Source organism: Polistes dominula, unplaced genomic scaffold, assembly GCF_049000335.1.
Source record: "Polistes dominula isolate Pdom_NZ unplaced genomic scaffold, Pdom_raw_medaka contig_28, whole genome shotgun sequence".
Lineage (NCBI taxonomy): Eukaryota > Metazoa > Arthropoda > Insecta > Hymenoptera > Vespidae > Polistes > Polistes dominula.
Window position 1 is genome coordinate 6,531,425 of NW_028300879.1, and position 12,692 is coordinate 6,544,116.

The 12,692-nt window shown below is 31.8% G+C and overlaps 3 protein-coding genes across 3 annotated transcripts; 1 reads left to right on the forward strand and 2 right to left on the reverse strand.

The window, feature by feature from the left end:
• Positions 1–2: 2 nt before the first annotated feature.
• LOC149033669 (uncharacterized) lies at positions 3–5,153 on the reverse strand. Its single transcript, XM_089171551.1, has 3 exons — positions 5,018–5,153; positions 3,845–3,946; positions 3–140 (listed from the first exon to the last, which is right to left on the reverse strand). The coding sequence occupies exons 1-3, from the start codon at positions 5,138–5,140 to the stop codon at positions 3–5; spliced, it is 363 nt and encodes a 120-aa protein (XP_089027677.1). The 5' UTR covers positions 5,141–5,153.
• A 527-nt stretch (positions 5,154–5,680) lies between these two features.
• LOC107068767 (progestin and adipoQ receptor family member 4) lies at positions 5,681–10,299 on the forward strand. The gene is made up of 5 exons (XM_015325491.2): positions 5,681–6,504; positions 7,646–7,870; positions 7,994–8,097; positions 8,179–8,316; positions 8,424–10,299. The coding sequence occupies exons 1-5, from the start codon at positions 6,309–6,311 to the stop codon at positions 8,649–8,651; spliced, it is 891 nt and encodes a 296-aa protein (XP_015180977.1). The 5' UTR covers positions 5,681–6,308; the 3' UTR covers positions 8,652–10,299.
• On the reverse strand, positions 9,136–12,424 carry LOC107068766 (F-box only protein 9). Its single transcript, XM_089171500.1, has 7 exons — positions 12,267–12,424; positions 11,856–12,080; positions 11,468–11,782; positions 11,216–11,379; positions 10,939–11,130; positions 10,605–10,839; positions 9,136–10,513 (listed from the first exon to the last, which is right to left on the reverse strand). Exons 1-7 carry the CDS (start codon positions 12,267–12,269, stop codon positions 10,322–10,324), a joined length of 1,326 nt encoding a protein of 441 aa, XP_089027626.1. The 5' UTR covers positions 12,270–12,424; the 3' UTR covers positions 9,136–10,321.
• Positions 12,425–12,692: the final 268 nt, after the last annotated feature.

Consider the following 12,692-nt stretch of genomic DNA (forward strand, 5'->3'; position numbering starts at 1 on the left):
ACTTACCTATATGTACCCTTGCTTTGTGGACTGTCATAATCAATACGCCTACGTTTGTGTTCATATTGAGGTGAAGTCGCAGAGTGAGAACGAGTCCTGGAGTGACTGCGAGAACGATGACGTCTTCTACTGCGTGGCATCTGTAACAGAATATTTTGATAATGTACTATATATGTCAATTGAATTAATATAGAAAATAAGCTTTATCAAAATTCTTGACATGTATATTATCTTTTAATTATACAGATGTACGTTGTTCACAATTCATTATGGCATATTGATCAATTTTATTGCAAAATATAATAAATGATTATATATTTGGTAATATATACATTGACTTCCTAAGATAATGTTTAAACTTTTGTCGTACAGATAAATTAGAAGTCAATAACTTTCTCAACCCCCAAAAGCTTAGAAATCTAATGGCTGTTTATGAAAATGTTATGCAAATAATTATACTTTACTTTACTGAAAATATGTACCACTGAAAGCAATGAAATAAATTGATTAGGCTAATAAAAAAAAAAAATTGGAAGAATACATATGTGTCTCTTTACTCTCCCTTTTGTGAGTTCGAGTCACTTCTCTACAAACACCTTTCACCAATCCATTTTACTAACTGTATCCACATTGCTCGACTTTAGTGATTCAATGGGAACTAGTGATCCAACGTGGTTAGGCTGTTAACTTGAAGAGTATATATCAAAATTATCTTTATATAAGAAAAATGTAAAATATATAAACAAAATTCTACAATCTTTTGTTCATTATAACTATTATGTTATGATATATTATAGCTATGCTAATGCTTGATACCACCTTAACCGAAGAATTTCAAGATGTAACATAATGATTGGAATTAATCTTACAATTTATAACTACATGCATATGAATATGAGTTTTTATGATGTACGCAAAAAACAATGATAGCACGAAATTTGAAAAAGGAGCAAGACCGTTCTTTGCGGGAATTCTTCCACGAATAATAATCAATGGAATGTTCTATTAACTATTGATGAAAGATAAACATAACCGGTAAGAAAGAGAGAGAGCTGAGAATAATGAGAATACGCTCTACATTTACAGTGATACTCTTGAAAGATTTAAGAAGAAAAAAAACAGGACTAGGACCAGATCCGCCTTACTGAAGTCAGACTCCTTGTACTTACATTCGGAATCCGAAACAGGCTTACTTGGTCCCAAATGAAATCGAAGACGGACGAAATCCAGGAGCGTGAAGATGATGCTTGTGGTACGAGACTGTTTTTCGACAACGTTGAGGACATCGGCTCAAAAAATTCTGTAAAACGTGGGCATTCGCATCGTAAAAGTATAATCAAGATCTACAAAAGAGATCAGCCCACTCCGTAAGATATAAAAGAGATAAAGAAAAATATATATATATATATATAAATACACATATATATATTTTATCTCCAAAGGATAAAAATCAAAATACAAAGTCCTTTTAACAAGACTACATTATTCGTAGTAAAAGTAAACGCGTGTACCTACAAAACACGCGACGCAATACATATAGGAAATCGTAACGTTATGAAATAAAGGTCTATAAAACCCCGCCAAAACCATCTTGCTCGTAAGGTACTTACGAAAACGCGTAAATATAGGAAAAGTTCGAAAACAACAGCATGATATACGTGCATCATCTAGGATGAAAATCTCGAGAAAAATGGAATGACAATGAGAGATAAATTGGCACGCGTGGGCATGCTGGGCAAATATAGTATAGAAAAATCAATGCTAACCGAACGATTTCAATTTCTCATAACTATTTAACTTCTTGTCGTCCATTTGCTTCGACAAATAACGATAATTGTTGTAACGTTTCACGGCCAAAGACGTGCATCATTCATAAGAGATGTGAAAAAGCTGTAAAAGTTCGTGCATATAAAGCGCAATAGTAGACAAAGTGTACGCCATAAGGGAATATTCATGAAATGGCCGCCATCTTGAAGTTATGGAGGAAAGCATCAGGTAAAAAAGCGAATACGCAAAGCATACGCGTCGAGTTTGTTTCGAACATTTATAACGTTTAATATTATACGAAATAAACTCGACACGTTAACGATATTACTATGAATATAATTACTTACGTTGAAGAAAGTTAATGTGCTCGTTTGGTCCCCAAAATCAAGCTTGAAAACACGATATCCAAGAGCACGACGACGTGCAAACGTACAACACTTTAGTGTGACAACGACGTGGATGTCGGATCGATGCGATTGGTGAGCTCTGCTCGGTTATATTCGTTTATGGTCGTAAGTACGACCTCTGACGAATCTAGCCGAAGGCGCACGAATATGCCCGATCTACGCTTAAATCACCGAGCCATTGGTAAATTCAAGGGAGGATCTTTACTTTATTACCTTATGAACTTTATGCAAGACGAATTCTTATCAAATATATATGAAACATTATCTAATCAATTTTATTACTTTTTTTTAATGGTTTATATTTGTAAAAATAGATGTATCTAATATTTCATTATCTTTCTATAATTACATTGATATGATTACGATTATTAACAAAGACAATCCCGTGATACTTCTATAACCAAAAAGGAAAAATTATAGAGATATAGATAATGTATATATGTGCACACGTGATTCACCAATAGAAAAGACGTATACTATTTGACGTATACTATTTTACATATATACGATTTGAACAACGTTCGAGACGAGAATCGAAATGTGCATATATCGAAAGTGTCATATCTCGAAATTTAAATTCAATTAAATAAATTGGAAATATCAATGAGATAAAAAATTTGTTTTCTGACTGATAAAGACGTCTTCGTTCCATGATTAGTTAAAAGGAATAATCTCCGAGACGAAATATTAACAAATCACGTATACCATGCGTGTCGAATGAATTATATCGACAGTAAAATTCTAACCTCTAATCAATGGAAACAAATATCTACATAATCTCGCACGTGTAAAAAATTAAAAATATATTCAATAAACCAAATATAGTGCATGTGTTTTACGAATTTTCTTAAGGTTAATAAAAAATGAATAAATAAATCTATCGTCGTGAAGAGTATAACTAATGCTTAAAATTTTAAATGAAATAACACGCACCTGTATCCAGATTAGGCTTCTAAAAATATCTGAGAATCTGGATCGAATCAGATTGAATAGATTCCATAGCATATTCACAATTAATCGTATGAAAGTTTAATTAAACACGAAAGCGCAACTCATAAAGTATAAACACTTATGTTCAGAACAACGAGTTGATGATCTGGCTGCGTTATCATAGGTGGCGCTAACCACACAAGATTAATTTCTTCGATGAACCGGCATCTTTATCGATAAATATTTTTAAATTTTGGCGGTTCGACGTTTGCACGTCAAATTACGAATTGTTTCTTTTTTTTTGTGCAATAAATGTTCTGATAAAAAATATTACAATATAATATTTGATCGATCTTACAAAATTATGCCTATAACGCTTTTTGATTGAAGCAACTAATTTTAAGTTAAGAAGAAAAAAAAATAGTTGCTTAGAATAAAACTCACGTAGTGCTTATATGACAGTATTTCTTGATCTTGTACCGGACATAGCAAAAGTATTATATAAGGGGGGAAACCTACAAAATAAATTAATAAATAATAATAATAATAAAAATAAAAATAATATGAAGAAGAATAAGAATAGTAATAATAATAACGATAATAATAAGAAGAAAAAGAATGATAATAATAATAATAATAATGGAGAAGATAGATGTATTTTAAACACAAGACCGTCAGGAGAAATATACAAACGGGTCATAACATCAATAAATATTTAATTGATTCTAAATAAGTTTTACCTGGCTTAGAGTTATAAATTCAGAACGATCGAAGATAAACCGCTGGGTCGTAGCCATGGAAATTGTTCTCGATAGATCAGGCCATAGGTTAGCGCGCCTTTTCTGAAACATATTCAAATAATTACTATATTGTTGCAAAACTAATCGTTTAAAATTGCATTATAAATTTGTCATAAAAAATATATATATGTGGGTGAATTGAAACATAACATAAAAACAATTTTAATTCAGTTATTTCAGTTAAACTTGCTTTTATTTTTCGACATAGTATATTAAAACTTTGAAAAAAGAATAAACTTAAAACTTTTCAAATCACTCCCGTATATCAAAAGAATTACTGACTACTACGTAAGTCGTTCAATAATAATTTGAAAATCATTTAAATCATGCGTCCCAATTAACATTCTTCTATATTTAGCTTTTTAGAGAAGAGAGCTTGAAATATTTGGTATGATTCACGTCCATACTTTTCTCTGTATAATTAATTAATAATATAACAAACTTTACTAATTGTTTTTTATATTTCTTTTTCATAAACATACTATAATATACAAATAAATAATTTCGATTTAAAACTCTAAAGGAATATTTTAAAAATTTTAGTTTAATGAACAATTGAAAGTCGATAGATCAATGCAAAAACATAACTTTTGCATCCGTTACACCCACACGTGACAGGTACTGGACCTGCGCCAACCATGATGCGGCTCAAGCAAATATGCTCAATCGGCAGGTTAATAATTTGACCGCATTCGGAATAATGGGGTCACGAAATTAGCGCAAATTTGTAAAACCTCTGCTACCAATTAAACAACAAATAAAAAAAAAAATAAAAGGAAAACCAGGGTAAGTTATTTCATTTGAAATTAAATTGTTTGATAAACTGCATATACAAAATTCTTCGATTCCAACAGCGTATCACGTTAATTTGTCTTTCATGTTTACAGGTAAAGATAAATAAAAGAAAAACTAAGCCACCACAAAAGAAAACTAAGAATCGCAATACTTCAACTGTTTATTTAATTAATTTAATTAGTATAAAACTTACAAAAATATCGTCATATCATGAGTAACGTTCGATGCGCCATTCACTCGATTGCGAAAAGTTCTGACGAGGGAAAAGCTCGTGAAGCACTACAAATGAAAGATTCATAAGCGAAATATTTAACGTACCTGTACCGTGAAAGACAAGAAACTTAGAATATTCTTCGTTCGAATGGATGACGATTGGGAAATATTATAAAAGCTCTTCGATGTTAAACGGAGAAAGATTTGTGGCGCGGATCGCGCGCCCATCTTACTCACTTCTCTAGGACTCACCGAGCATGGTAGTTACTTGCAGTGTTTCATCGTCTTGGCACATGCGCGATGACACAACCTACCCCAGGTAGATACAGATGACCTTCAGCGGCCACAGAGGAGAGGGTGAACAAATTTGAACCACATTTTTTTCTTTTTTTCAGCACACCCACGTTAGAAGAAATATCGTGACGTTTATGCAGTAAAAACCTTGAATCTTTATATATTTATATAAACTTTGATTAATTATTAATATCTTTAATATGATCAATAATACGATCGTAAAAGTGAATATTAGGGTAAGATGATCGATGAGAAACTCTATGTAATTATTTCAATGTACATACTAAATATACGTCCTAGTGCTGTCGTGTTATAAATGTAATGTTCTGTTAGAGGTAATTTTGAAACGTGTAAAAAAACAATCTATCGATATATTCTAATCGAATTAAGATTATAATTGAATACTTATAAAAGATAAATCTATAAGATAGTAGAAATGAAAATGTTTATCTTATTAATTATATCTTAAGGTAGATCATGATTTGGAAGATCTTGGAGTCGGTCTAAAATCGAGTTACCCTTTCGTGCGTCAGAAAGGCGATCGATGGATTTGGTTGCCTCGGCAACGCGCGAATACCGCTGGAGGACCGTCGCAGAAGCAAAAATACGGATGGCGCGAGTATCCGTGTGCTGGAGGAAAAGGGGTTGTTAAGGTGGTGGAGAGAAACGAGGAGGAGGAAAAAGAGAGACGTCGACAACGCGACAACGACGACTACGGCGAGAGTACTGAGTGGAAGTGGTAATGGTGGTAGTAGTTGAGGTGAAGGAGGTAGAGGAGAGATTGGCTGATCGACTCTGATCAACGCTAACGATGCAGTGACAAAGTCAGCTACGGAAGAGAGAGGACGTTTCTTTTACGAGTCCTCGCGAATCCTTTTATCGCGCAGTCTCGTGTTAGTCCACGCGTTCCTCGACAAATAATCATCGTCTTCGAAGCTGATTATCACAATTAATTTGAACGCACAACACAACGTCGCATCAAAAAGACAGATTATTATTGTGCGATGCCACGGAGGCCAACGTCCCTCCGCAGAAGCAATTTAATATTAGTCGAATCATCAAAACGGAAGGGACCACTAAGCGAGACGTCAATGACGCTAGGATGTACACTGCAAACGGCGAGAGGAAAGAACGAAACTCGCCAGAAAATCTTTTCCTTCGAAGATGGGCCGACATGCCAAGACATCTTCAATTTAATCCCCACATACATACTGGCTACAGGCCTCTCATGACCGCCCGTCAATGTATTGGTAGTCTCTTTTATATCCACAATGAGACCGTCAACATCATGACGCATGGTGAGCTCCTCCTCTTATTAGACCTATCAAAAGCTTTCATATATCTTATTAATTCTCGAAGAGACTTGTAAAATTCACTTCTTTTCTTTTTTATATGCTTGCTTCTATTTATTTATCTCTTTAATCAAAATAATTCTAATGTACCGAGTAAGTGGTAGCATCGAGGAAATGACCGTGAATACGATCCCGAGGAATCAATTACACGCTTGGTAACTAAGCTGCATTGATTTTGTCCTATATGTATCATATATTGATTTATAGATTTTTTTTCTATGTCGAAGTATAATAGCACACGAACAATTTATTCGGACAAAGTGGACGATCTTAAAAAGTAAAGTAACTATATCTTGCCGTCGTACCACTTGACATTTCCGATATAAATCAATGCATATTAGAACAATTTTAATTTGATCAGTATTCAAGCAAATTACTGATAAGTCATGTAAATATACGTATCATTGAAATAGCAGATTTAATAACGAGAGATAAGCATATATATTAAAAATGAATTACAATAGAAAAAACGAGATAATCGATAAAATGATCGTTAAAATGTTGTTGGCTGGAATTTTGAAACAGATAAGTAAAAGAAAAAAAAATGGCATACCACTAAAAATAAATAATCAATTTGAGAAAGTAAGAACATCCAATGACGTAGTCGCATCTAATCAGTCTTTGATTAAAACAATAAAAGAAATAAAAAAGCTTATCATTCGACTTATAAAATATCATATATATATATATATATATATGTATATATATAATTGGATCAAATATAAATTCAGGATTAAGGTCAAGGTGCATTACTAGTCGAGACTTCCGTATAATCATTTGTTCTTCTGACAAGGACGCAATGCAGGGTGACGGTCAATCGATACGACAGTTATTAAGAATTATATAAAATGAATAAAATATTAATAAGTATAAGTACCACTCGTAGTGTGTTAGATTATTACTGTTTTAAATAGAAGAAAAGAAAATTGCTATTGATTAACGTATATTTACATGGAACATTGAAAACTAGGTCAAATTTTGTTTTTTTCATAATGAACGCTAAAAATATAAAAACTATTGTCAAGTCATTTTTGTTCTAGTTTGAATAAATAAGAAAATAAAATATTATATTATTTTTATCTTCTAGGTTTCGCAATTTTATACATGTTGTGGACCATACCTCGTTGGCTTCCATGGCACACGCAAGGAATACTCGGAGCAGTATTATCTTGGTGTCACTTGATAGGGGCAGTTAGTCCGTGGATCGGATCCTTTATTTATCATGTTTTCATGAACGTTAATTATGACGAAGCCTTTTATAGGTCGCTATTAAGACTCGACATGATCGGTATTTGGCTATGTCAAAGTTTCGGTAATTCTTGTCACGTTAGAATATACTATCTTCATTAAACTAATCGATTTATCCGATCTTTTTTTTTCTTCATTCTTTCAACTGGTTAGAAAAAGATAACAAAATATCCATTTTTTATTTCAGGAGCTATTCCAATGATGGCAGCATCGGTTCATTGTTTGCCAGATAATCAATGGTACTGCTGCATTTTTATTTACTGCTTCCTCAGTATATGGGGTCTTTTAAAGGTAATGTATAAGTGTTGTTATATTAAATATGGACATGGGATATTAGAAAATATCAACCTATTTGTTGGGACACATTTGTAGGCAATGCACGCGAGATCTCCGTGGGAAAGGAGACTATGTTTTGCACCTCCTTTCTTGATGAGAATGTTCATAATGACCTTGAGGTGTTTCGGTATCGGTGGTGGTTCACCCAAAGCTTTAACTCATATCGTCTTACAGGTATTTCTATTGATTTTTTTTTTTTTATATCAATCTTTATCAAAACTGATAGTCATGGATTTAGATAAAAAAAGAAAAATAATTTGAATTTCGCGTGTGTACTATAGGATTTAATAGCAGTAATAGGTGCGATTGTTGGTGCTCTTCGTATTCCTGAAAAATGGATGCCAGGAAAATTAGATTTCATGTTGAATTCTCACAACCTGATGCACGTATTGGTCGTTCTAGCAGTTTGTTCAATGCATGCCGCCACCGTTGAGGATCTAACTTGGATTGCTGATAAGTCTACGTGTAATGAAATAAGCGCATCTTCGATGATAAAAGAAGAATTGTGATCGATTCGCAATAACGTCATTTTGCGATAGTCTGTGATAAGATACAGCTGGTAAATTGTTCAATGCAATTGCGTAAGGGATTCTAAGAATGTTGGAAATATTTCGTGATCGATACATATGTGGTTCAAAAAGCAATATATATCTTAACGGAAGTTCATTTTAAATGCTATCTGATAGTATTTTCGGATCGTATGTTCAGGATTTTCGAAGTACAATTGCAAGTACAAAGATATATGTATACTATATATATTATGCCATATATAATATATATTGTTTCGATATCGATAATGGATATGGTGACTTAGTATAATATATATAAATATACTGATACATATATATATATTTATATATATTACACGAGCATCCAAATTCATGTTAATATATGACTTCGAAGTCACGAATCACGCAGCAGGATTGCGGATTTAATAAGAAAGGGGAATAAGAGTCTGTTAAGATGATATGTTTTCTAAATAACAAAAAAACATTCTAAGCACATCAAAAATATGTTTATTGTACGATTGTAATTATCGATATCATCATCTACCAATGTCCAAAACGTTTCCAATTTCTCATTTCTATAAATTCTTACACTTTACTATACCAAATCCGATATTTAGACAAATAAAATTGTTCAAAAATATGGATGTTCATTGCATTCCGTCGATATCATCGTCATCGTCATCATTTATATCGCTCAATTATATACAGTATTATAGTTTTTTTTTCTTTTCTTTTCTTTTTTCGACTTGAATTCTTTTTTTCAATGAGCTTATTTTGAAACAATATTTAATAGCCATATAGAGTAGATGTAGAGCAGATCAATCAAATAGAATTTTCAACTTCTTTGACATCTATTAAATAGTTAGCTTTTGTGTATTATAGAGCTAATTAATGTGTATTAATACTTTTGTGAGTTTCTTTTTACGTGCATGTACTTCAATTGAAAGTATATTGCAAGTGTTAGCTCACTTTATAGTTTGACGTAATTTTTAGTGATCGCGTGATATGCCAAAATTTCAAATAACAGATATATATACATATACATATGTATGTATATATATTTAAACGTATTATACGATCACTATTAAAATTGTAATAATTATTTTTTGCGATATAGACCGTGCAATTTTGTAATTAAATTAAAATGATATAACACTTCATATATAAGCACCTAATTTTAAAAGCACATAAGGCACCATTTATGTGCTTAAAGCAATAATAAATTATAATGACAAATTATACATAGATATATTAATATATTAATATATATATATATATATAAATAGATTTAACGAAAAATAATATCTAAATCAATAACGATAAAAATTATTTTTACATTTACAATATTCAGATATTACGAAACTTTAAAAAACATACACCGCTAATTATTAAATAATATAAGTAATCAGCGTAGTCTTGCTCTAATGCTTTTCTGTAACTTAAATTTTATGTTTCGAATATATTTAAGAAAATGATATTATATCACACGACAATATGTCATAGGACAGTTTCCTTTTTAAAGATTTTAAAGATTTTAAATAGTAACATTTGACAATGAACGTTTGTAGAAGAAATTTGTAATATTTAAATTGATCTTTTGTTATTCTTATGTTATTTAAATTGTTATCAATATACTCTTCTTACCAAATTTGATTGTTGAGTGATTTTTATTACTGCAACGGAGCCTCACTTTCCTGAGTATAACTCTTAACTCTGCTAAACTTAAATGGTGGGTATCTTCCGTTAAAATTCATAGCGTTGTCACATGATTCCTGTCCATTTCTATATACAGTAAATATATTATATCTTATCCATGACAGTTGTGAATTAATCCTTCTGTGATGATTTTGAATTTCGAACTCCTAAAAGATAACGTTATTATTTTTCTTTGCTTAACAACAATTATCGTTGCATATATTGCATAAGTTGTAACAAAACAAAAAAAGGATTTACAGCATGAAATGTTTGTTCTCCGCTATCGTGAAGAGCCTCTCTTCTCCTTCTACGACTAGTATTATTTGTCTTGGTATCCTGTCTTTTGAGTACCAACGTAACACAATTATCGCATAATCTGTAGTGCCCTATCAATACTGAAGAATTTCGTGGGATGCGATTTTTTAAACTATTAACAGAGATTTGTGCTTCATCCGTAGATGTTAGCATGAGGACTCTTCCTTCGGGGAAAAATCTATGTAATGAAAGGAATATTAAATGTGGAGGGAAGGAGGGAGGAAGATATTTCATTATAATTCATAATGTTTATATTAATAACTCACTGCTAATTTACCTCAGGTACCTGAAGTATTCAACCAAATGCCAATGTTTATAAAATTGATCTTGAAAACTGTTTTCTCCCTGACGAATATAGCTTGTTTTACTGATATAACATCCATTATATCTTAATCTAGGCCGTTGTACATACATGTCTCTCCATGATTGATATTTTGGATAATAAGTTCCGCAATTGACACCCCATACCCTAAAAAAATGACAATGAATAAACAAAATATTATATTATCAATAATATCATATAAAGATAAAACTATTTAATATTATTTATTTGCCTGATACAAGCGAGTCTCCATATTTCTGGATCTCTTGCAGATATATAAAATCCACGACATACTTTAGAGAACATTTCCAGTGATCTTAAGTCAAGTTCTAAAGAAACAACCCATCGTAAAATGTAAAGTATTATCTCCATTGGTAAAGCAGATATATGTGTTGTCTGAAAAAGAAATAATATCAAAAAATAAATTATATATTCTTCATAATTTTATAAAATATGTTGAAGTATTCTTAAAAAAAATTCTCACCATTTGTTCAAATTGTGGAAAGCAAACGCATTGATTGCGGTTGATAATTCTAGATAATTTTACAAATAGATCTCTTTCATCTTTATCTTCTTCTTCTTCATCTTCTTCATTATTATCGGTGTTACGTGCATCATTCTCTATACTCTCAAGATTATCATCCGATTCAAATCTTTCTCGTGTTTTAATTTTAGTAGAATCATATAAACGAAATTCAATATCAGGAACTAGTTGTACGGCACGCTTATAAGATTGAATTGCTTCATACAACTTTCCATTTTGTTCGTGCTCTACACCTTTGAGGAATAAATTCTTTGCCTAAAAACAATGATGGACTTTAACTATTGACTTAAAAAATGTTACCGTTCTTTTAAGCGTATATTTTACATACTTTATTTTCGATAGACTGTGAATCATCTTTGAATTCCTCCGTATTGACAGACCAGGTAGAATGTGTTTTAGATGTATCCCGTTTTGGTGATAATTCCAGTTCGCGTTGCCACTGCTCTCTGAAAGATGTTAACGCATCTTCAACGTTGGGTTCATTAGAAAAAGAAGATGCTTCTTGATCATCTCCACCCTCATCCGAATCATTACTCGTACCTCCAATGTTACTCTATATAAAGAAATAATTAAACAATTAAAAATGATATTGTAAATAATGACAATGTCATACAAAACTATTGCTCTAATGAGTAGGCATTTAAACTATTCATAGGTTATGTTGACTGTCATAACTATGTCTATGAAATGTACTATTATAAAATAATGTCAAGTGAAAAAAAGTATAAATCATATTTACCATTGTTTATTCTTAGTCAATTTTTAATATTTAACTTCAGCGCTTGAATTCTCGATCAGAAAAGCGTACAACACAGCGAAAGCACAGTTTTGCAAGAGCAATCGCCGCCATGGTTCTTCTCTGACTGCACTCAGTAATGCCAAGACGTGAGATTTTTCCCACGCATGCGCACTGTCTAACCCTTAGTAAAGTATATACTTCATTTAAATATGGGGTATCATTAGGTCCCCGTGATAATTAAAATACGGTAGAAATTACAGAAAAAGGACATTTTTTTTAAAGATATAACACATTTACACTACAAAATAATATATTATATAACATTACGCGTCTCACCTTTACTTTAACGAAAAATACGAGAAACGACTAGAAAAGGCTCCTTACGCGTACCCACTGTTGCATATAGACACGTCTATGGAAACACCG

Bases quoted from the DNA above. Each gene is read 5' to 3' on its own strand.
- LOC107068766 (XM_089171500.1), bottom strand. The intron at 11,131-11,215 runs GCAAATAAATAA...TCATTTTTTTAG, and splicing joins TGGAGACTCGCTTGTATCAG to GGTATGGGGTGTCAATTGCG. The intron at 10,514-10,604 runs GTAAATCCTTTT...GTTATCTTTTAG, and splicing joins GAGAACAAACATTTCATGCT to GAGTTCGAAATTCAAAATCA.
- LOC107068767 (XM_015325491.2), top strand. From the start codon at position 6,309: ATGTACACTGCAAACGGCGAGAGGAAAGAACGAAACTCGCCAGAAAAT. The intron at 7,871-7,993 runs GTAATTCTTGTC...TTTTTATTTCAG, and splicing joins TTGGCTATGTCAAAGTTTCG to GAGCTATTCCAATGATGGCA. The intron at 8,317-8,423 runs GTATTTCTATTG...TGTGTACTATAG, and splicing joins TAACTCATATCGTCTTACAG to GATTTAATAGCAGTAATAGG.
- LOC149033669 (XM_089171551.1), bottom strand. From the start codon at position 5,140: ATGGGCGCGCGATCCGCGCCACAAATCTTTCTCCGTTTAACATCGAAG. The intron at 3,947-5,017 runs GTACGTTAAATA...AATATGTTTCAG, and splicing joins TCTTGTCTTTCACGGTACAG to AAAAGGCGCGCTAACCTATG. The intron at 141-3,844 runs GTAAAACTTATT...ATTCTGTTACAG, and splicing joins AATTTATAACTCTAAGCCAG to ATGCCACGCAGTAGAAGACG.